General features: G+C 46.2%; 1 protein-coding gene and 1 long non-coding RNA gene across 2 annotated transcripts; both read left to right on the top strand.

The window, feature by feature from the left end:
* The first annotated feature begins 44 nt into the window (after window positions 1-44).
* Window positions 45-692, top strand: LOC119394068 (uncharacterized). Its single transcript, XR_005184048.1, has 3 exons — window positions 45-114; window positions 260-328; window positions 667-692. It is a non-coding gene; the product is annotated as an uncharacterized LOC119394068 (long non-coding RNA).
* A 12-nt stretch (window positions 693-704) lies between these two features.
* Window positions 705-3,406, top strand: LOC119394066 (uncharacterized). Its single transcript, XM_037661286.1, has 5 exons — window positions 705-753; window positions 963-1,025; window positions 1,229-1,428; window positions 2,251-2,416; window positions 3,238-3,406. The coding sequence occupies exons 3-5, from the start codon at window positions 1,258-1,260 to the stop codon at window positions 3,375-3,377; spliced, it is 477 nt and encodes a 158-aa protein (XP_037517214.1). The 5' UTR covers window positions 705-753; window positions 963-1,025; window positions 1,229-1,257; the 3' UTR covers window positions 3,378-3,406.
* The last annotated feature ends 20,981 nt before the right edge of the window (window positions 3,407-24,387 follow it).

The following is a 24,387-nucleotide window of genomic DNA, read 5'->3' as shown; positions in this document are numbered from 1 at the left end:
CAATGTTTAGCACTGGTGCAGAACTTATATTTATGGCACATGCAGGTACGGAAAGCACGGGAGAAGGGAGTCAGCCGACTGCCTTGCAAAGCAGTCCTGCACAGCACATGCGAGGTAACGGCACAACTGCTTGCTAAGAATCCAAAAATGTCATGGTTTCCATAGCTCAAGATATTTGTCGGTTTCTGTTCAGGCCTGAACGATTTTTTCTGTGCAATGTTTAGCACTGGTGCAGAATTTATATTTATGGCACATGCAGGTACGGAAAGCACTGGAGAAGGGAGTCGGCTGACTGCCTTGCGAAGCAGTCCTGCACAACACATGCGAGGTAACGGCACAACTGCTTGCTAAGAATCCAAAAATGTCATGGTTTCCATAGCTCAAGATATCTGTTGGTTTCTGTTCAGGTCTTAACAACTTTTTCTGTGCAATTTTTAGCATTGGTGTAGAATTTATATTTATTGGTGTACAATTTATATTTATGGCATGTCCTGGCGTGGAAAGGGTCGTTGCAAGCGGTCAGCACATGGGCTTGCAAAGTACCCCTTCACGACACATGCGAGATAATGGCGCAGCGTGGTTTTGTTTGAAAAATGGACATGCTGGTCTTGCTTCATTGTAAGATTGAATGCGTCGAACTGTAGAGAAATGTTTTTTTTTTCCCAGAGGAACAAAGTCAAGGCATTACGCACGGCCGTGCAAGGCAGAATGCAAGGCCGCAGCTGTTGCGGCAATCTACAAGGACTCATACAGGTAACTAATGACACTGTTCATTCCGTATGATTTGTCCATGAATTGCATCACATAACAGCCTTGAAATATGGCCTTTTTGGGATGTCTCTAAAGTGCATTTTGCATAAGTTGTCCCTTTGTAAATTCCAGGTTACTTATTTCTTCAAAAAAATAAAAAATGTTGTATTAGGACACAATTTCTTACCTTTTTCTTATTTTCCTTTTTTCAGAAGGGTCTCCTTTCTCCAAAAGTGTGATAAGGAAAATAGAATTACTGGGTGAACGACTCTCTGGTAAGGGAATACTTGCTGTCCGCTTTTTCAAACTGATTTGAAATATAAATTTGGGTCGACATTTTGCATTCATATTTGGATCAGTTGCTGAGCTCATAATTTTTTTGCCGATCTTCATAAATTCAAACTTGTTGTTCCTCGAATGTCTTCGGCAAATACCAAATGAGAACGCTGTCAGAAGGTGCTATATTGTGTTGTTTCAGAGTTCGAGCACACGGTGTTCAGCAATCAAATGAAAATATTGGCAGAACTGAAAAGTCTGAGGGCGCTCGTACACAGCAACTCAAAGGCAGCTCCAAATCTGCGGCTGCCAGATTCTTGTCCTGCCCTGCCCGCTACGACTGGAGAAGCTGTCCGCAATTTAGAAGACTACCTGGGGAATGAAGAGAATTCTCATAAACTGGTAATGGTCCAGCTTTTGCTTAGCCGTTATTAATTGTGCTGTTGGACTAAGACTGTGTAGTAGCACAAAGACAAATGGAGACAGAGTTAAATGGACAGTTGCATTGCATCACAGTAGATGGCGCTCATGTAATTCAATGCCACTTACATGGACCCTGAAGTGGTTTTGACGATTTGGTGTAAATGCATTGAACTGGTAAAACAAGTCCTAAGAATCGTTTGCCGACATATTTTAGCTCTCAGCATCAACTGTGTGTTTTATTACGAAGCTTTTAACATGCAATTGCTTCAGAGAAATAAGAACGGCTGGTACTGTGGTGGAAGCTGGCGGAGTAGATCTTGACCATTCCGCGCGCTTTGTCTTTGTTGCCAGACAGCATGCTACAGTGCGCACACGATGGAGCTCAATCTGTTAAGTGTGCTTCGGTCGCCTGTGATGGCCGGCTGTGCGATGAGTGAGGCAAAGCAGTGACAAAACAGAGGGTATAATTATACTTTCTCATAGCTGCATTGGTATACGTCACTTAATTTGTGGTGCGAATGATTGGATGTTGGAGCCTAAAAGTTTACAAAAAAAAGTTTCAAGGACCCTTTAATCATGTGGAAATATTTACCAGTGTATATTTGGTGCTAGTATGATTCATTCACTAACTATGTAATGTTAATGCTTGTCTAAGCACACAGTGATAATCTTTTTTTCCCGTTACTGCATTAATGTGTCGGTCCAGGGCTAAAAGCCGAAATCCTTTAAAAAAATACTTGTCCGTCTTGCAAGCATGTATTTTAAGTGTTGTTGAGTCAGTCTTTTTTTATTGTGGTACAGGTTACATACTTCTCCAAGTTCGGCGGAACAGACATTGGGGACACATTGCGCAGGCTGCTAAGAAGCTTCCTGTCGAAGGAAGCTTCACTGCAGTTTAGTTGGAAAGGCTCAGGAGGAAGGAAACTGGCGTTTGCCAACCTCAAGAACATCAACGACCTTCTGCTTGGTAAATATTTCCTTGCAGTGTTTGAGATTTTTTTGGTGACTGGTAAGAATAACTACAGCATGAAGCCTCCATGGTACTGCCATGTTTGCGGTATTTATGACTGAATACAGAAACAGTTTGATTACTGACACCAACCTCGTGGGGTGCTTTAAAGAGAAGCACAGTATTTGTGTTGCAGTATCTGAGTACAGTACTCCACTAGTCAAGCTATAGCAGGCTACAATAGCATGCCGGCGTTTACGAAACTTGTACCACTGCACCAGAGCTGAATGTGGACACTACCTTTGAATGAGTGATGACTTGGCCTTTTTAAGTGCTATAAAACAGCTTCCATCATTTTTAGGCTGAAAATATTGCTGCTTCTGCTGTGTCACTGAATTGAGGACGCCGTTGCTTATAGCTTGTAAAGCATCAGACATGCATTTCAAAGGCTGGTTGGTTCTGATCCCACAGACGGAAAGTGCAATTTTTCAACCACCTCAGCTCCTTTCAGCTTAGGTCGTAATCTGTACACTACTATTAAAAAAAAACTAAATAGTTTCACCTATGTTTTGCTTGCCTGGATTGTCTGGTGGTTCCATTGGTAATGTCGAGCATGCTATCGCTCAGGCAGACCTCTCTGCCTTTCTGTAAATAAACTTCTCTCTCTCTCTATCTCTCATTGGTAATGTAACAAAGAAACGAGCCGCTCAAACTACTATTGCCCTTCTGTCGTACTTCCAGCTTGGAAGCATGTAAACTTCTTTTCTAATGAATCTTCTTGGAGTGGTGCTTCAAAGCCTTCTTGGCTGATCTCATCGTGACTTTTCTTATATTTGCAGGCTGCGTCATGGTAAACCATGCCAATGCATCGATGCAGGACGTCTGCAATGTGGTGAAAAGGTGGTTGGTGGGCGCCCAAGACAGGGAAGGTGGCCGATCACGGAGGCGTCATGAAGAAAACGTCCATGAGTCGCCATGAGCGTTCGCACGAATTCGTGTAATAAGAGTTCTGGGTCCATGTACCTGTGTCATGAACTTCATTGATGTACCACTGCTAGTCTTGCTTTGATGTCTTTTGATAAATGGTGAAAAGCATTTGCAGCATTTTGTGCTCGTGTGCTCAAAACAGTTTCCCTCTATCGTATGTGCTGGCATATGTATGCTTTAAAAGAATGTAGTCTAAAATTGGGCTATTTATCGCTGGGCCAAGCCTACACCTACAGTAGCACTGGTGTGACCAGAAATCTTATTTCGGGGGGGGGGGGGGGGTCATACTTTATGCATGTTTGCGCGTGCATGCGTCAGGCTGTAGCCAGGAATTTTTTTCGGGGGGGGGGGCGCCCCCCCTCCGGATACGGGCCTGGCATGCGTATATACATGAGCAGAAGAAAAATTCAGGAGGGAGGGGGGGTCAGAACCCCCCCCCCCCCCCGGGCTACGCCCTGGAAGCCACCAGCTGGCCAGGTGCTAATTATGACCGGGCCGAGCGTGGCCCAACGGAGGCTGGCACTCGGCCAGGTCGGCCAATGGGGTCGGCCCTACGTCTGTGGCCATAACATCGGCCAACGTGAGGCCAGTGTCAATCCCCAAGTGTGGGCCGACCTCGGCAGCTGACCTATGGCCGAGGTTGGCCAGGTTGGCCAGCGACCTTGGGCCAGCGTTGTGCCGAGCACTTTTGTACCATTGGGGTGATGACAGTGACAGTGATGACTTCACAGTGATCATCACCATGAACCGTGCCGGTTCATGGTGATGATCATTTCTGTTTCCGACAGACAAATTAAGGCGAGCTTCAACAGCTTCGCTGCTACACATTGTTGGGGCTTTATGTCCCAAAACCACATTATGATTGTGTGAGATGCCGTAGTGTGGGGCTCCGGAAATTTTGACCATCTGGTTTTCTTTAACGTGCACCGACATCTAGGTACACGGGCCTTGAGTGTTTCGTTTTCATCGAAATGGGACGGCCACTGCCGGGATTCAATCCCGTGGCCTTCGGGTCAGCAGTTGAGCACCATAACCACTCGACCACCGTGGCGGGTGCGTTTTGTGGTCCGCATACCGTTCGCTCAATTCAAACTGCTGATCTCCGAGGACGGCCTTCTGACGTATCCAGGCCCGTCCTATACTTGCTTTACTGCCCGACAGCCGGCGCGACGAAGCAACGGAGCAAAGCGCTTTAGTGGAGCACAGCCCGGCGTTACGTTCGTGAGGGTTATGTTGATAAGTTAGTTTTTGCATGAATCAGGCTGAAGTGCACTAGTTGAATTTTATCCCCTTTTGTAATGCACCGATATGTTCATTGTCATGGGTAGCTTGAGTGCTTCTGGTTAATTGTACTGAGGCCTTGCTGCGTCATCGGACTTGTTTTCCGAAAAATGCCACTGGTGGGGGAAATTGTGTATCGCATTTACCTTAATTTCTGGATTTCTAAAGCGCTGCTGGCTTTCGCCCTCGAGTCCTCCTAGGCGAATGCATAAGTTAGCGCATGATTTTGTATTTTAGTATCAGGAAACAAATTAGCTTCTGAAAAGATTGAGACAAGTCGTAGATTGAGCAATATTCAAAGCCTGAAGTATACGAGTCGCGAAATCGCAGTGAGAAAACAATAATAAAGAAACGGGAGCAAGAAACTTCCTCGTGCTTTTCAAGATAACAGGAGCGAGCCGGGAGCCTTTTCAGAAAAGTGGGAAGGCACTGTACCGTGAAAGACGAGGAGTGAAGCACGTCAAATAAAATTATCGATGACAAGAAAAAAATCTCCCTAAAGAAGGCAGAGGGCAGCCGTTCTTTCGTCGGAAAAGAAGTGAAGCGTGTAATTGATCTCGGGAATAAAAAGGGCATATTTATCATTATTCAAATGCAGAATCTCTCCTTCTTATCATTTATTCAGTCTGCCATCATAAATAAAGAAAAAAAGAACTCGCAAGGTCGGCTGCGTACAGTACCGGCCATGGCTACATTGATTTTTTAGCCCCTATAATCATAATAAGCAGACGCGGCTTAATGATTTTCTGCATCATGACACGAAAACGCATGGCAACAAATATGAGCGTCAGTATAGTTGAGAAGAAAACAGGACGTTAGGGTATTGCGATGTAGCCAATCAAGATAATTAACAGTGTAATTGTGCGCGTCATTCATAGCTAGTTAGCGAAAACAACAATATACGCATTAAGGACGATTGAAGCTTGCCGAGACATTTTGCAGTGGCTTTGTGGAAACTGCGTAGTTAAGATAAACGTCACTTCATACGGCACCGATATACTGCTTATCCTTCCTCACTTTCTAACTCACCGAAATAGGTCAAGACTAAAGGCTCGATTGAACGTATTTGTTTCCAGCGACCCTGCTCATCGCTTAACGTTCTGTCCAAGAAAAGCCAGTCGCCCATTCTATTGGGAAGATTCCTAACGGCTCGACCCCATTTTGGGCCAATGAGGCAGAGGCATTCTTCATAAAGAACGTGACCGCATACGGCACGAATATATAGCTGCCCGCTCGGTCACACACTCGCATTTCCAGCTCGAAAGAACAAAGCGTTAGAAAAGAAAGAAAGAAAGAAAGAAAGAAAGAAAGAAAGAAAGAAAGAAAGAAAGAAAGAAAGAAGACAAGTGGCAGATGAAGCAGTTTCACCCCGATGCCTATAATGGCTCCCCACAGGCACCACGCAGGCGATGCTCACAAGAGACCGGGAAATCGAAAAGGTGTAGGATTCGGCTCGGCCACACATAAACACATCTTTAGTGGCAGCACCCACGACCCTTCGCTTCCTGCTTTTAGTTGTTTTTTTTGTTACTCTCCGGCATTTACACGCACGCGCGTACTGTACGCACCATTTTGAGGTCTTATATTCGTCTTGATATCGACCTCATTTTCAACTGTTTTCTTTTATTCACCCCTTCTACATTGTGGTGTCAAGAAAGACGATAGTCTTTCTTGGGGAACTTAAACGCAAAAATTTTGGTCTGTCTGTCTTTCTGTTTGTCGGTACGTCACTCGATTCAGCCACCCGGCCAAAGTTGAACCACTTGCCCAAGGGCCAGCCATCTTGAACGGCGGACTAGGTTCATACTTGTGTACATTGCTGATCAAAAAGCAAACATTACGCATATCTGAGGCGCAACTTCACTAGGTAATTATTAGGTGGTGTGTTCCTTTAATAGAAAATACATAGATGCGTAATTCTAGAGACCCTAGTTTCTTAAGCTGCGCTGAAAATTCGACTGCGCTGAAACTTGCCTTCCTCCGTGCCCTCTGCACGAGCTCATTGTTGTGTTTCGGTTTCGGTTCAGAATTGCACTGTACGAATGCCATGGGACGCCGCTCTGGCATTCCTGTTTTACCCAGGCGACGTGTAAATAAAAGAGTGTGTGGAGAGTACTCGTTGAGTGCGGACGTTTCTTCTGCTTCGGCGCTTCGCGCCAAACCGCGTGTTCGGGCTGGCTGGCGTCCCCGCCGGTCGCATTGGTCACCGCCGGTCTTCGCCACGCAGCGCCTCTTCTATCGTCTTTACACGACATTTGCAGCGAAGCAGGCAGATACGCGGCCAACTTTTTACCAGCTGAATGATGCGACTCTCCGTCTTTTGTTTTGAGCTTAACGGTGGCGAAAAGCATTGCCATAAACTGAGGGGATAAGAAGCAGTAGGAGGGGAGAAGGTCCTTCGAGCATGATGATGACGATGATATTTATTAGCATCTCATCCAGAACGGGGCGGTGACCAGTAGTCGGCTGGCATGTGCGTTACGACCGTGTATTGCTGGCATATATTACACTCTAGTACCCTGGTTATTCCTCTTCTCAAACAAGCTTCTGTTTTTGAAATGTGCCTTTATCTACGCCTTTGAGAACAGTTCTAGCAAACTCGGCGCCGCTTATTTTGTCACCAATGTTGAGTACGTTCCTTGCTCGTATCGACCACTGACAACTTAACACTTCCATCCACTTTGAAACCGACAGCCTCTCAAGATGCGCGTTATCCAAGGGTCTTGCAGGGTGAATATCTGAAGCAGTACACCCAGAGTTCAGAATGGTCACGATGCAGCGTTCCTAAACAGAACGACATGTAAGGGCCAAACAACGAAACGTTCCTTTCCTTCGACCGCGTCCTCACCTTACGTGAGGCCTCCTTACAGCCAAGTACCGACGGAGGAAGCAAGCGTACTCTGAAAGCTCCCTTCACCGTCCTCGCGGGAGGAATGGTTGTCGCGCTCCTGCGTTCGAGATTATCGAATACAAACTTTGCTCACAGCGTTTATTCTGTAAAAAAAAGTTGGGTCACCACATCACTTCCAAATTGAAGTGTTAATATAGAGACGCGTGTACGCTTTCTTCCAACTGCGATTACCAAATGTGAAAAGCCACCGTAGTCGAGCGCAAAACGTGGTGCGTTCTAGCAACACTGAAACGCCCGCCTCTTTAAACGCTGTCAGTCTAAAACGCGCTTCACCGTGCACGCACGCTCCCGTCACCCCGCAGATGTGGGGTGGAAGGGTTGCCTCGGAAACAAGCATCACGTGGGCTAGCTCATCACGTGGGCTAGCTGTGAGGTGAAGCGCTCGTTCAGGGCCAGGAGCGGACCTAAAGGGCGCACGAAGGTAGCCCCAAAGCAACCTTAAGCTGAGGAAGCGCCAAGGAAGCCTTCACCGAGGGCTCCTCAGTGAGGAAGCTTTCAGAGTGACATAAGGCGGCCTCACCAAAATGAAGGCTTCCTTACTGAGGAAAGGAACGTTTCGTTGTTTGGCCCTAACCCCTAAGTGTTGCCACTGACGCAGCAATAATGTTCCTCGATGTACTTGAGACTGATGTATGTGTTCGCTAGAAAAAAAAAAAGACAAATAAAAACTGACAATCCACGAAGCATTCCTTCGACTGGACAAACGTATTTTCTTTCTATGGTCATCTCGGCCCCCCATAAAGCGTTGTTGTGTCTCTTCTCTTATTTATGAAATACACCCACTTTGGTTGCTTCGCAAGACTTTCAGCGGCATTGCGAATTCGCCTTTCACACTGTTTGCGTTCGTATGCCGCTCCCAGCGCAAAGCTGAAAAAAAAAGAACGTACCTAAGGTAATAAAAAACAAAAACAGCACTGACAGAAGTTTCTATATACACTGGAAATACTGTTTCCTTTTCATCTGCAACTCGCGCCACGTCGAGAAGCCTGCCCCGTTTGTTGAGCTTTTCTGCCTATTTATCTTCTGAGGTTACGCTGGCTCTTATACCGGGAGATTCCAGCGTACAGCCTGAATAAATCAATCGACTATGGCGCAGTCAATCGCTGCCGTCTGTGTTTGCGCAACTGCTCGCAGCGAGCTACGACGGCGAGCGAGCGAGTCTGCCTGAAACGTCGGCGTGACTAAACTCGTTCATCATCCGTACGCGATCGAGCATGAAATCCAAGCCACAGGCGAAGCCAGCCAAACGGAGATAAATTCTGCAAACTCAAACCACAAAACCGCGAGCACCAAGCTTCGAGTAATCCCCACGACGTGCAAGCTAGGGAGTTCCGTAACAAATTTTGTGGGGAGGCATGTTTTCCCAGCGTTCCATTGCTTCTCTGCCAGCTTCTTGCTCACGTGTATCGGAAAGTCTTCGTATTTTCATCTTGTTTTTGTTTTCAGTAAGGCAATATAAGTATCTTATAAAACAAGGTTCATCTATTTTCTTCACAAATTATTCACAAAATTTTGATGACCAAAGCAAGTTTATTCTGTTTGCGAGCTTAAAGTCAAGGGTATATCAGGGATGGTAGTTTGATGAAATAGTTAGATTTTACATGGGTGAGCTCACACTAGAGGTTTATATTAATGATTTTGGTCCAGAAAGCGCGGAAAACCACAAAATATACAGCCGCTCACGTTTATGAAATGTTTGAATTATAAAAAGAGTGGAAAGGTCCGAATGTTTTTACTTAGAAGAATTTGATAAAATTTCTATCTTGGCAGACTTCATTGGTTTTGAGAAGTTTCTAATGTTGCATTCGCTAATCTCATCGCTAAAATATTCTCTGAGGGAGGAACTACTTTCATCTCATTGTTCCTCGAAAAAAAATTCACATTCTGCTCGAAAAGATATGGTTGAACATTCTCTAAACTGATGCTACTTTCATCTTAAGATTTTCATTAAACTTAAACTGAATAACTAAGCAAATTAACAGAAAATGTGTCGAAACTTTCCGTGACACCGAACAGAAGCCTTTGACATCTTTTGTACGACGCTTGCCGATGTCTGATACCCAGAACTACAAGAAATAAAATAATAATAATAATGATAATAATATTAATACTAGTAATAATGTTCATAATAATATTAAGTGGTTGCTATTACACTGTAACGAAAAACCCTGAGCATGAAACCGAAGAAAATAAATTGCTGTGTCGGTGCAGTCGCTCGGATCGTTATAACGCGACGGCAGTTTCGCACTGTGTCAAAGGAAGGACAAAGCTACGGGGACAAACTGCCACACTGGCGCGGCTTCTCGGCTACAAAGTTTGTCGCCGAATATGAAAAGAGCTGTCGCTCATATTCTGCCTAAGCGGCAGAAAAATCCTCCCGCGGCTTCCGCTGCTTCACCACGCCCATTATGTGTGTCCCTCCTCACAGAATTACTGCGTTATTCATGTCTTTTCGTCATGTTCTTACGCATCAGAGTTTCCCGTCCAAGCCTTGAAAATTCTGCGCACCATGTCAGAAAGACTATCGCTTTTCTCGTCGAGCGCGGTCTAGAAGGCGGGCGTAGTAGATATCCGCCAACATGACGCCTTTTTTTTTCTATACGCCTCACTTGCGTGTTTTTCTTCTGGAGGGGTCATTGCGTTTTATAGCGTAGCTAGCTCTTGCTTGAGCCGGAAGTTTATTTCAGCATCTAAACTCCCTTCAGCGCTGATGTTTTTTTTTTCCCACAGAAAGAAAGTGATAGGTGATGGCATTGTTTAAGACATGAGCCTGAAAAATATGCGTCCTGAGGTTCTTCCGAGAGACGCTATGCGGTAGAGTGTACATTTGCTTATTTTCTGACTTAGATGAATGGTACGTTGCCGGTTCTTTATTGAAACGTGTTGTTTAGAAGGTGTTCTCAACTATATATAGCGCCCACTGCTCCTTTTCACGGTAAATTCTAAGCAGGCATCAAGTGACACGGAGCTGCACTAAGCAACTTGTATAAACATTTCGATCGGGACATAAAGATAATATAATCAGGAAATACAATCACACCAAAATACTAAGTCTGACAAAAAGTAATCACATGGACACGGAATATGGTAACACTAAGTTCGACAAGGTCAGTTCTAAATATATCCTCGAAGTAAGTGTTAATTAGGTGATTAACACAACTTTCGATCAGTTCCGACAACGCAGCTAGCTTCTAGGACTCCGCTTAATGCCCCATAGTGCTCATCTTTGTTAAGTATGTTTTAGCCAGGAGCGCATGGGACCTCGTTGATACTTCAGATTAAAGGGCTTGCGATTTAGTCTCGTTAAGTCGCACAATAACTTCTGCCTTCGTGCAATTGTCCAATTGCGCTAAGGTTACAGGGTACACAAAGTTAGGGAGGACGCACGCAACGAAGAAAAGACAACGAGCTCAAGCTATCAACTGGATTTATTAAAAATACATGAAGTACACTACAGACATCACGTAAAGTTCATTATGTGCAGTTCATCTTCCCTCACAAAAGATATGAACAGGCTCGCTTTCGCTAATTCACCGCTACTAGATGTTTCAGGAAAACTGAAAGGTTATCTTCGTTCAAACTTGCAAGTGGCTACTCAACTAAAAAAGGTACGCATCATGCTATGTCGAGGATGCAATCTCGTAGACGATTGGGTCATTCGCCTACAGAAAAAGACGGATAGCTAAAACAGATGAAACAGATACGTTGAATAAACAAGGCAGCTGAAAAAAGCACGCCTAGTTCAGTCGAACTCTCTGGAAGCTGCCCAGTTCGCTCGTCCACGGAATAATCTGAAGCCGCGGGTAGGTCGCTCCTTGGTTCAGCATGTCTGCCATGTTTGGCTTGAATTGGCTTCGACTTCGGCTTCGGTCTCGAAGGCGCGTGATGAATGAGCATGGCTGCGCCGATTTCTCTGGCTCAGTGCTCCGCTGCCCCCGAACAGAGCTGTGAACCGTGGACTTATACAGCAGCGATATACTGCGCCAAAGTTGATTGATATATCCGGGTCCATGCTGGTATCGGCATCGTAAGAAACAGCGCGAATGCAATATACTAAAGAAAAACATTGAATACGGCGATGCTCAAAGATACACATAGAGGCCTTTAAACAAAGAAACGAAAGAAGTTGGATGCTGCTGATTTTTTAACGTCGCAGTTGAAGGCGACGAAGTACGCGTGCAGCCGTCGAGTAGGCTTGCTCTTTTCTGTAAAACATGCTGCTATATTTTTGTTGTTCTTTATAGCTGTATACGATGGAGCACTGGCGGTAATGCGGTGGTGCACAAGCGAAGCACTGTGCCGAGCAAGCGGTACATTACGATGCCCATATACTAACATTGTGAAAGACAAAACTTGCAGTGGCGCACGACACTGCGATGAGCCATTACGTTGCAGAAATCAACCTCAAATCCTGGTTCAGGAAAGACCATACGAAGCCGAGCTGTTTGTATTTTTGTGCAATAAAACATAAACAGATACATTATTAAGCTTTATAACTTACGTAGATGTTAATTTATGATGTTTATTAGAAATCCTAGGACATTGAATACATTTTAATATAATTGTTGGGGTTTAACGTCCCAAAAGTACGATATGATTATGAGAGACGCCGTAGTGAAGGGCTCCGAAAATTTCGACCACTTGGAGTCCTTTAACGTGCACATAAATCTAAGTAGTCGGGCCTCAAGCATTTTCGCCTCCATCGAAAACGCGGCCGCCGCGGCCGGGATTAAATCCCGCGACCTGCGGGTCAACAGTCGAGAGCCATAACCATTAGACAACAGTGGCGGGTTTGGATATATTTTGGCGAAATGTATAGAGATGTACTTGTCAAACAGAGCAAACTCATCTTATAGTTTGTCCAATCTCTCGACTTGAATAGAGTATTCTGCAATGTGCAGCTATAATTAAACATTAAAAACAAAGTGATGTGTAACTGGAAATTATCTTTTGGGCATTTTTACTTCCAGGTTAAAACATGCTTGCGAAACACTGTGCACCTCTCTGTCTCCTTAACATTTCCAGAAATGCTTACCGAAAGTCAAGCAGAATAACTTTCAGTTTAGTTCGCACTTTTAGTTTCTGTTTGACCTCCATGCTCATACTGGTTTTATTATTTTTTTCAATACTCGTAGTGATTTTTTTAATATTTTCAGATGCGAAACTGTGGCCAACTTTTTAACCTTGACATGAACGAGACTCTTCGTGGCAATGAGGAATGAGGGGTGTCACTGATTTCACGGCGCAGCTCGAATTACTGACAGCAAAAACAAAAATAGTGGTGGACAGACAGGGTTCTCAGCATTCACTGCGTTTTTTAAACACACCGATTGTGCACTGACAGTGAAATTTAGCCACTGATTAGCCCTCCTATAGAACCAATCAGTGATTTCTTCCTATCACGAAAACCCTAAATCCAACAACGCAAATGAGTATTTTTTCTTCGAGCGCAGCAAAAGAATTTGATAGATTTACGGATTGCGAAGTGCGGTGGTTACAACACACCTTCGCCTCTGTAAATTAAAACGTTCCGCAGAGATGATTGTTTCCCTAGAAAATTCCACCACAAATTAATTTAATTGTAATTCGTTCTTGAGTTAATTTTGGGAACAACTACCGACTTTCCATGTGGCTTCCGCACCTCTTTTGATTGTTGTACGAATAATATGAAGTGTTATCGCTTCACTTCACCTCAAAGTTTAACCAGCTTACCTAAACCCGAAGATATATTTGCTTAAGGTTGAAAGCAATGGACCATAATATTTAAGCGGCACGCTCATCGCCAGAATATATTGACAGCGGCACTCTATTTCTGACGGGCACTCTATTTGGGCACTTTATTTCTGACGCAGAACGCCACGGCGCCGCAAGCACCACTATAAGTAGGCTCTGCATCCAATAAGCCGTCGATCCACCCACAAAATGCCGAGCATTATGGTCGCTGAAGTAGAGGGCGTCGCTCGGCGTGTGAGTGGAATACGGAGGAAACAGCGTGCCCACTATCTCCATAAACCTGCTCAGCATAACGCTGGCGGAGCACAGAAGCTTTGCTCAATGCCGGCGAAGATTGTGCCTATAGATAAAAAGGGCGCGATACAGATAACTTGCAAACAAGCAAGGTGGGCCAATAATCGCATGGAGAAATACTTATCACCTAGTTTGACCTTACACGTGCGCTTGAGGTGCTCGAGACTGCCGCGATCTGCCGTTAAGGGATCGTCGCGGAAAAGAGTTTATTAATATTTATAGCAACAGTTTTAAATTCTGGCTCGCAGCTCCTAAGAAACGCCGAGGCTTACGCGTCGTGGAAGCAAGCTGTGCAAAACTGCACATAGAACTTCATCCGGGACATCGGTGCTTGTCTTGAGCTGTCCTCTCTGCGACGACACTTCGCAGAGGCCTGCACCGCAAACGTTCCGGCGCTTTAAATTTGCTTCTATTCCCGCAACGAAAATCGCCTTTCGGGCTTAGAGCGCTCCACTTCTACTTACGCGTAAATGTTATGTGATGCTCGGCTTGCTTTTGACGATCGTGCATCGTGCAGTGGCCATATTATGCGCATACAGCTTATTCCTTATCTAAGCCCATACATTCTCATCCAGTTTATGCGCAACGCGACGCACATCCGAGTACCAACTCCGCTTAGAGGTCACATTCGTGGAAAGACCCGCGATAGAATGCACGATAAACGTGAGTCATCTTCTTGGAATATGAATGCTGCGCGCAAATCTCCGAAAGCTTCGTTCGCCGGCTGCAGACAATACATCATTCTTTCCTGCAAGTCGTAATGTCGTTTAAGATCGGTTTTCGGATTTATTGACGCATGAAGCACTTTTATGCGACCGTCACATTGGCATGGTTTTTATTCGCAGATTTTTATTAAATAAAACGTACATTGGTGCTGAAAAGTTCCTGGCTTTGTCACGTTTCGCTTAGAACTGAATCATAAACGTGGAGCCATATGAAAGCTCGATGCCTCGTTAAGTAATTGTGCAAGTTTGGAATGTCTGCGATCTTCAGAACTAGCTTCAGTTTCAGATGAAATGTGAGATGGCAGATGTATAAGCAGGTTTCTTGTAGGTGGAGTTACCGGGCGACATGAAATTTTTGCCTCTCCAAGAAAAGTCTACAATGGACCAGGCCACGAATTTGCCGGAGTTCTGAATAAAGTTGTTACCACCACCACCACATTCGCACTGAAATGTCAGAAACATTGGGGGATAAGTGTTCTTCCTATAGCGCACTCAAAAGCAGGCTCTCTCCTTTGAAGACATGACATTTTTCCATTGAATTTCAACCACGCAGTGGCCGCCCAACAACCTCGAGGGATCCGGGAACAAGCTATGCTGTCTAAAAGCTGATTCTTGATGGTAGGCGAATACCTGCAGAAAAAGATATAGCTCAATTCCTGGGAATCTTCCGGGTGTATGTCGGTTTCATTGGCACCAATATCCTACACATGCGCGAGATTTCAGCGGAATGGGTGCCGAAATGTTTGAACATTCAACAGCGAACATTTGCACACGTCCAAACTTGTGGCTGCTCGTTATACTTGTCGTCGATGTATTATCTGTTGTTGGGGATTTATCAGACTGCAGACTCCGCTAAAGGTTATATAAGGGTCTTTATTAAACTACGCGATTAGAAACAAAGGGCCCCAGGCCCGATTGAGTATCCAAGCGATTTTCCGAGCAGCTTCTCTCCTTGGCTGCCGGAGGTCGACTCTCCTCGTCTCGTCGACGCTCTCCCCCTCCAAGACGATGACGACCACGAGACCAGGCTGCGGCTTCCAGACGCCAGCCCCTGAGATCAAAGGGCCCGAACACAGCGGCACTCGGTCGACAGGAAGAGGCGCGAGGACAGGCAAACACTTCTCCGTAACCATTCGGAGAAAGAGCCGTGGTCTGCACCGTCAGTTTCACGACCGACGCGGCGGTCTCAATCTCGCGGGGTGCGAGGAAATGGCGTGCAGGCACCCCGGGCCGAAACGCCGATAAATCTCGGACGGAGCCCGCGAAGCTGGTGTCACGTAACACCGCCACTGGGGAGCGAGTGCGCCCGTCCCGACCGAGTTCCTGGGAGCGGAACGCAACACTGTGTATATCTGGACATATTTAATCACGTTTGCTCTGCTTATTGACGATACAATGACTCCATGACTATTGGCGCCTATTGATCGCATTTCTCTAAGCTGAAGGCCATATTTAGTTGCATGCTGCGTTTCACCTATATGGTGGTTCACATGGATTCGATTGATTATTTCATACAGTTCTCTGGAGACAGCCTACCCTCCCAGTTAGTTCAGCTCGACTGTAGGCTCCTTTCTATGGTCAGTTGCCTTAGTGTGATTCATTTTCTTTATTGAATACGAAAGCTGAATCAGCTTTTAACATTCAGCTCCTAAACACCTCCTTTTCTGCAAGTTATTAGCACGCAGTCAATCTTCCAATCTTCTCGTAGAAAGCTCTTGTGATTAAAAGGCCGTAATATTTCAGAAGTAGCTTCACCCACCATATCTTATCAGATAAATCGATTGCAGCTCATTTTCTACCTTTTTCCATAAGCACGTCTTGAAGGATTTGATACCATGGTTACATAGCGAAAACAAGGGACTCACTTCTTAACTTGAGCTAACGCTAATCATGGCAACGTGGTTATTCTGGACACCGTAAGACTTAGTCTATAATTCATCAGCGATCTTTTTTTCTATCACACTGTCGTGGCTTTCGTGTTTATCTTTGATTTCATTAGCTTTGTTGCTTCTAATTGCACGTCGTCTCTGTTTTGCCGATTACGGGCTTCAAGGTGCGTGTGTCGCGCAATCCACCGCCGCGTACCAACGAGGGAAGACCATCCATTACCCGACTGTGTGAGAAGGCAGCCAAAACAGGCGTTGTCATTCGGTGCTCGTTAGGACGCCCGTCTAATGCTATTCCTCAGCACTCGACAAGGGTTATCTCGCGTAACGTCTTCAGTCGACGGCGAGTGAGAGTTTGTTTACCGCTCTTATAGTCACTTGCCCGAACTACGCTGCCTCACCTCACACTTCCGCATTCCCGTCTTCTCGTCGCTTAATTATCGTACGACGGCTCAATAATTAGTTCCCTCGAACTGACCTCAGGCCAATGCACAGAGAGGGCGCAAACATACAGCTGTTTCAGTTCACCACACTTCGCGCATACTGGTGTGCTCTCAGGAGGCGTGCGGACATAGCCAAAGCACAGTACCTGTGTTTTACAGCGAAAGCTGTTATGAGATCACAACGAGGGCCGTTTTTGGCGCCGCAGTTGTCCGCCGCCGCCGCCGGCGTCCGTAACCACTATCGCTCGAAATAAGAAAAAAAAAAACGAAACACAAAAAATATCAGGGATGGAAGGAGGTTCGAACCTTCGCCCTCTGCGTGGGAGCCCAGTGTTCTATCTACCTCAGAGCCATGCCTCTGATTGAAAATGCATTGCAAAAAGAACCTTCACAGGCTTGATGTCGGGAAGGAACCCCATTAAAGGGACAATAAAGAGCAAAACGATTTTTCTCGCATTAGTAAAGTAGTCTTCCACGATACCAAAAACACCACGCTTTCTGCGTGAAGACGCTTAATAAGCGAGAAAACGCGCAAAAAGAAAATACAGGTGGCGACGCCACCTCGGAATTCCCGCACCATTTGCCGTGACGTCACATATTTTTGACGGCGCCTGCTTGGGCCTAGTAGTTCCTAATCGGTTAAATCGAAGTACATTGTCCTCTGAGGGGCCAGAGACTTGACATAACGAGTTTGTGGAAATTTCGTCGAGCCAGTGGCGCCAAAATACGTTAAATGCTCTTTGAAGTCTTTTGAGTCACGAATTACAAAGTTCGGCGCGAAATTTAAAAATGAAACTTTGAACTTGGTTTTCTCCTCAAATAATAAACCTATGGTGGTGAAATAAACTACACAAGAGTTCTGCGAGCACACTTTATCAATATAAACCAATTCATTGTTTCTCTTTAGTGTCCCTTCAACATATGTAATGTAGTGTGGTAGAAGAGTAAAATAACAACCAGGAGTCGCACAACGCGAATTCTGTAACCAGGCGTCACACAACGCGAATTGTGCAACGAGATGGTTGTTGAATGCTTCCAACCCATTACAAAGGGATCTGCAATTAATTCTTCATCGTCATCAGCCACAGTATCAACAAAGTGAACATAATGTCTTGCAGGTATTTAGCGGGTACCACGGTTCTCCACAGAATGACAAAAAATTGCATAGTGGCTGCTTCCCTTCTTCACAAACATTATGATGGTTTATAGCGTAGTGGGTTCCTCACAGCGCACTTCTATTGGTTGTCAAGGAAACCCATAGGGCTCCCATGATCCATTTCCTCAGGGTCTCAATAAAGTTAATTCGCTCTCTCTCTCACTCTTTTTCACGTTAACGTATGTTATAAAGCGTGGCGGGAGAGATGGTACCTCGCTTCTCCGCAGAATGACGAATAATGTCGTGGTGGGTGCTTCCCAACTTCACAAAAATTATGATTTGTGGCGTAGTGGTTACGTTGCTAGTGTACTTGTATTAGTAGCCACAAGAGAATTTTTAATGTGCTCTAGAAATGCCGCTCTTCCAGCTTTCGCTGTGACTGTGCTGCGCTATCCGCGCAGGCCTGGCGTTTTTTGCCTATGCCTGCCGAAGCAATTCATGCGAATTGTGTTAAACCCCACAACAGCGACATGCAAACACATGGCGTGAAATACTATGCACGTGCGCAGCTACACTACGAGACGCTTCTAAATAAACTACTGACATTGATTATCAATGTAAGCGAACGACCGAATGCGTAAGGATGAAAGAAAGGTTATTTTTTGTTTACTTTGCTTGGCGGCGTATGTTTGCTGCAGTGAGAATACTTAGGTAGACTATAATGTTTTCAGGTCAAGTCTAATGGATTCTCAATCGTGAATAAGTTTAGGAGCAGCCAGATAAAAGCTGATAGGCATGTGGAGTGAGGTTTCTCGCAAAGACCAGCTTACGCCAAAAGCTGACATTTCAAACACAATTTTCCCCAGATATCTTTGAGACTAACCGATAGAGTGAAAGCGCAGGTAAATATATGCATACATCTAGAATTCTCAGCCCAAGGGTATCCCTAGAGTGAACATTTACTGCACAGTGACAGTCGCACCTTCCTCTGCAAGAACAGCCGTAACAAAGTAAGGCGTGTGTACGCTCCTTAAGTACTTTTATGTACAAGTTCGCAACGTTCTCACGAGTAGGCGACCGAATAGAGCCCACCGCTGTAGGTCAACGCTGTGCTGAAACCAAGAAGCTCAGGCTGCGAGGTCAACGCGCACGTACACGCCAGCTGCTGTTGACAAAAGCGATTTGCGCGGCCAAACAAGGCAGCGACGACGGTGCGAGGCTCTCCCTGCAGCTTACCCCGCTGTCCGATGCAGCTTCGAAGCCCATCATGGCATGTGACAGCGGCTCGCCGGGACCCTCTTTCGCCGGTCGAGTATGCGCGACCTTGCTCAAGACGGTTCTTCCGGCGGTGACACTGCCGCTTCCGTTTGCTTCCCCGACTGTCTGAGACCTTCTTTACGCAGTGTGGACATCGGAGAAGCAGGAAGGCTTGGATCGATAACTGACACGCGCGAGACACAAAAGGGTGAGGCACAAAAAAGTGATAAGCAAGCAGGTAAAAAGACGCACGGAAACAGCCGAGGAGTCGCGTCAAATGCCGGAGCCAAAAGAGCTACCCGACGGCCACAAGAATAAACAAGACCGACAGCTTGACGATGTCTCTCCTGGTTTATTTAAGCTGCCTGTATGTTCTATTGGATTGAAGCTTCTATGAGTTACAGACTTCGCCGGCGGCGGCATCGTACTCGAAAAACCCGGCGCCGGCGAGTGTACAGAAATGCGGCCCACGAAGATGCGTCGGCCGCACGCGCATTTGTATGCGCCCGTTTTCGAATCAATAATTGATACTCTCTCGATCATCGGCTTGTCAACCGTCAGCCGTTTCTGATATGACAATCTCATCATTTGTCGATGTCACTCGTTATCTGACGTTGCCACTCTTCTCTGTTGCTTAGAATAACAGAGAGCTGAGCTAGTTGGTAAGTATTCATTCTTAAATGACAGGGACACACGGACACAAGAAAGAAATCAGGACACCAGAAACGCCAACTAACAACTCAATAGATTCACAACGGCGGCAAAGAAAGAAGGCACGAAAACTTATCTGCGCATGCCCATGCAATAGGCGAACCTATCAATCCGGCACGCATGGGGGCCTACGCGAAAATAACTGTTAAGGCATTTGATTTCATCTTTATGCAAGTTAATCGACGGTTGGCTCACGCATGCGCTACCACTATTCTCGATATGCCATGCCTCAATCATTAATCGTCGATTAACTTGCATAAAGATGAAATCAAATGCCTTAACATTTATCTTTCGCGTAGGTCCCCACGCGTGCCGGATTGATAGGTTCGCCTATTGCATGGGCGTGCGCAGATAAGTTTTCGTGCCTTCTTTCTTTTCCGCCGTTGTGCATTTATTCAGTTGTTAGTCGGCGTTTGTGGTCTCCTGATTTTTGTCTTGTGTCCGTGTTCGCACGCCCTGTATTTTTAGAATTCACTGTTGCATTTCATTGTTTCACGCATGGCCGCCGTTATTGCCTCTAGCAACAGGAGTGTGGTGCTGCTATGCACGTGGGTGAAGGTCCAATTCCCGGCATGGAGGATTGAAAAAATCACAGCATATCCACGGAGTGAATGATGATGAGTGGGCGAAGCTGCGGAGGTTCATCGGTAAACCGTGAATCTTTCGTGAATTCTGCCCAGTACATCATCACCGACGTGAGATCGGGCGCGTTTATACTAAAGGTTCGATGAGAGTTATGACGACTTGCAGCTCACTTTAATTTTACATGTACGCTGTGAATTTTCATTGTTTAGAAAACCATTGCTTTAGAAAACAACTGGTGTCTTTCGTTAAGCAGCTGGCGTCTTTTCGTTTTGCTTTAGAAAGATCTGGCGTTCTTTCGTATTGCTTTTAGAAAACATCTGGCGTCTTTTGTTGGTTTATTTCATCAATCAACGGCGTTTTGAACAAAATTTTTATTGTTTATTCACGCACAGGAGAAATCTCACCAGGCACTACCTTGGAGGTAAACAATGGCTGCTAATGGGAATGACAGACAGAAGAAGTCGGCTTTTAGCTAACACTTACACTTCTAGTTCTACTAACGTTTCCTACTGGAACATGCCAATGGCTGCCAATGGGGAATGAGAGACAGAAGAATTCGCTTTTAGTTAACGCGCACGCTGCGAATGTTTTATTGTTCAACAATGCACAGGAAAAAAAATCACAGCATATCCACGGAGTGAATGATGATGAGTGGGCGAAGCTGCGGAGGTTCATCGGTAAACCGTGAATCTTCCGTGAATTCTGCCCAGTACATCATCACCGACGTGAGATCGGGCGCGTTTATACTGAAGGTTCGATGAGTTATGACGACTTGCAGCTCACTTTAATTTTACATGTACGCTGTGAATTTTCATTGTTTAGAAAACAATTGCTTTAGAAAACATCTGGCGTCTTTCGTTGAGCAGCTGGCGTCTTCTCGTTTTGCTTTAGAAACATCTGGCGTTCTTTCGTATTGCTTTTAGAAAACATCTGGCGTCTTTCGTTGGTTTATTTCATCAATCAACGGCGTTATGAACAAAATTTTTATTGTTTAATCACGCACAGGAGAAATCTCACCAGGCACTACCTTGGAGGTAAACAATGGCTGCTAATGGGAATGAGAGACAGAAGAAGTCGGCTTTTAGCTAACACTTACACTTCTACTTCTACTAACGTTTCCTACTGGAACATGCCAATGGCTGCTAATGGGGAATGAGAGACAGAAGTATTCGGCTTTTAGTTAACGCGCACGCTGCGAATTTTTTATTGTTCGACAACGCACAGGAAAAATCTCCCACCGGCTCCACCTTGGAGGTCAAGATCTGGTACTAGCGTTACGACTGGTTACGCACTACGACTACGAGGGACGAACGGGTGCCGCTTTAAGGAGCTTCGCCCCTAAAATACAAAATAACAAAATGACACGTGCAAACGATTTGTCTGCTTTGATGGAAGCGCAGTAGAGAACAACAAGGAAAAGAACGGCGCTTTCTACACAGCGAATATCGTCTGCTAGGAAACCGAGTCGGAGCGAGTTCCCCCCGGCGTGTGCGGCTGCTCTCGTCTCCATCCCTACAGTCACGTGCTCCCCGCGTCGCTGCTCCCCCATTGGTTGACCTTGGGCAGACGCTCTAGACGCTCTGCCGCGAGCGAATTTTTCCATATGGAGCGAAGGAGATCGCAGCGTTCTTTGGTCGCCCTTAAAACCTGTTTTTGGGCTCCCGCGACGGCAGCCGCTCCGCTCTTGGAGCAAAATCGCTGCACGTGAAACAGGCTTGCAGCACGTAGAAGGCTGTACGAGCCACCCGCTGTGATGGCTTTCAAGATAGCGCGCGCGCCAGCAATCGCGTCCTTAGATTCAAAGTTCAACGTGGCTGCTCGCGTGACACCCCCCCCTGCCCCCTACCTCGTGTGTTTTCGTGGTCGTTAAAGACGGGCGGGAAGTTTCCTGTCTGCTTCGACGGCAGGCCTCCCGAGCGAGGTGATGTTATCGCATGCACCCTGCGAACGACGGAAATGGGCCGGCTCGTTTGATCTCTGCTTCGGCCGCGTTTGTCGCCCCCGCTCGTGCGCTTTTACCCGCGGTAGAACATACAATACGCGGGGGGATCTTATCAATTTGCACTTCATACCGGAAGGCACCATGCATTGCGGCGTGTTTCCATATCCTGAACAGCGCAGCAGCGGAACTTCCGGTTACCGTCACATGCGGCATAGTCACGTGACGCGAGAAGAAACACCACATGTGACGTCATAAAACCGCGAAAATTTGAATGAAGAGGAAAGGTTCTGCCTCGCGTCGCGAAGTATATATATCACTGTTTTGCCAGTGTCAGTGGTTGGTCCGTGTCACTGGGGAGGCCAGTTGCCCCGCGGTGCCGCGGTTCTCGCGGTGCCGCGGTTCGCGGTTCTCAGTATATCGTCAGCATCAGTACTACCATAACCATTGTCTACAGCAATTTGACGCCCTACCAGTGATGTCATTGGTCAACCAGCGAAGCTCTAATGGGCGGCTAAGGTGTTCATCACTGGTTTTATCACGGAGCCATTCCACTCTTTGAAGGTGGATGACTACAGGGCACAGAAGGGGACAGTGAAAAGAGGGAGAGAGAAAAGCTCTTTAATGAAAAAGTCACAGTTTCGACGCAAAGGCGAAGCAATGAATTCGATAGCAACAAATTACAAAGTCACAAGAAGAACACCAAGTAGCTCGATACTGGCATTACGCCCATCCACAGCAAACCACTCACGAAAAGAACACGCACAGGATGACCACGAACTAACAACGGTAACAGCTCGACACTTGGAGCGTGCTGCGCTGCTAAACACAACGAAGGACGCTTGAAGAGAACGCACAGGTATACACAAGACGAGCGCGAACAACTGTCCCAGTTACTTATTCGTCTTTGAGCGGCGCGCTACAACCCAACTCTGTTAGATATTTTTTAGATGCGAAGCATCTTATGGCGGGGTTCAATCCGGTGGTGGTGTGCGGCGTGACCACCCCTACTGCGCATGCGTGAACCCTCTCCACACACCTCCTCTCCCACTTTCCCCCTCTACCCCTTCCCCTCTCTACTTCCCCTCTCCCCTCTGTCCTTCCCCTCTTCCACTTTCTTCCTCACCACTTCCCTTCCCCTCTCCCCTTCCCTCTCTCCTCCCCCTCTTCTCTTCCCCTCTGAAACGCGGGCTCGACATGCCGAAACGCTGCTTCGCATCGCCTCATGGTCCCCTTTAGCGGAGATGGTGTGATTTTGTTTTCTTGAAAACTGCGGCGCGTGGAGTGGCCCTTCCGACTCTCCTGCCGCGGGGTGGCGTTCGACGCATTGTTTACCAGACGTTGCACATCACATGTGGGTACAGAAATGGGTCACTTTTTATTGCGACTCTCAAGGGCAGTTTTCAAACAGAAGCAAAAATCTATCATTGCTTTAAAGCGCACCCTGCGGGCAATCTCGCGGGTGACACTGCACACGCGGAAGCGCCCCTGAGATCTGAATACCGCCAGAGTTAAACGGTATATATAAATAGCTCACCGTTATTATTCTGTACAACTGGTGGCGCGTGGCCGAGCGAGGGGTCGCAGATTCGAATCCCGGTGGCGTACTTCGCAAATTTTTTCTTCTGATTTAATTTTCTTTGTTGGTTTTATTTATATATAAATACATATACATATCCGGGGCATGACGGCGACGGAAAAAATCAGCCGGGAGTGTGCATATAGCTGCTATTGCATTAAAAATTGGGGGACGCTTAAGCTTCGCCTTTAAGAGCTGAACGCGATAGCGATATTCTGTTCCTACTGCGCAGTTCGAACACTACGAGGGTTTAACAGAATGCGCCCACTAAGGCGTGTGCCTTATGTAATGGGTAGCATGCTTTAAACCAGGAGCAATTATGCGCGAGAAACTTCTTCGAAGTTGCGATGCACCCACTACGTGGTCTTAAGGGAATACGCGCACTAATGTGTGCGCCTTTTGTAATGGGTGGCTGTCTTTAAACCACGAAGTCGTTATGATATTGGCATGGTGTGACGCCCTATGGCAATGTACACTTGTACCACGCAATATTACTGCCATATTACATCTCGTACTGTGACACCTGTATACAGGACGCGTATTTTTGGGAAGCATGAAAGTT

This window comes from Rhipicephalus sanguineus, chromosome 5 (assembly GCF_013339695.2).
Source record: "Rhipicephalus sanguineus isolate Rsan-2018 chromosome 5, BIME_Rsan_1.4, whole genome shotgun sequence".
NCBI classification, from domain to species: Eukaryota; Metazoa; Arthropoda; class Arachnida; order Ixodida; family Ixodidae; genus Rhipicephalus; species Rhipicephalus sanguineus.
Note: the sequence above shows the minus strand (reverse complement) of the source record. Positions and strands in the feature narration are given on the sequence as shown.

What these genes read in the sequence shown, in the direction of transcription:
- LOC119394066 (XM_037661286.1), top strand. Translation starts at nt 1,258, where the DNA reads ATGAAAATATTGGCAGAACTGAAAAGTCTGAGGGCGCTCGTACACAGC. An exon ending in AAGAGAATTCTCATAAACTG is followed by an intron (nt 1,429 to 2,250) that starts GTAATGGTCCAG and finishes ATTGTGGTACAG; the next exon opens with GTTACATACTTCTCCAAGTT. An exon ending in CATCAACGACCTTCTGCTTG is followed by an intron (nt 2,417 to 3,237) that starts GTAAATATTTCC and finishes TTATATTTGCAG; the next exon opens with GCTGCGTCATGGTAAACCAT.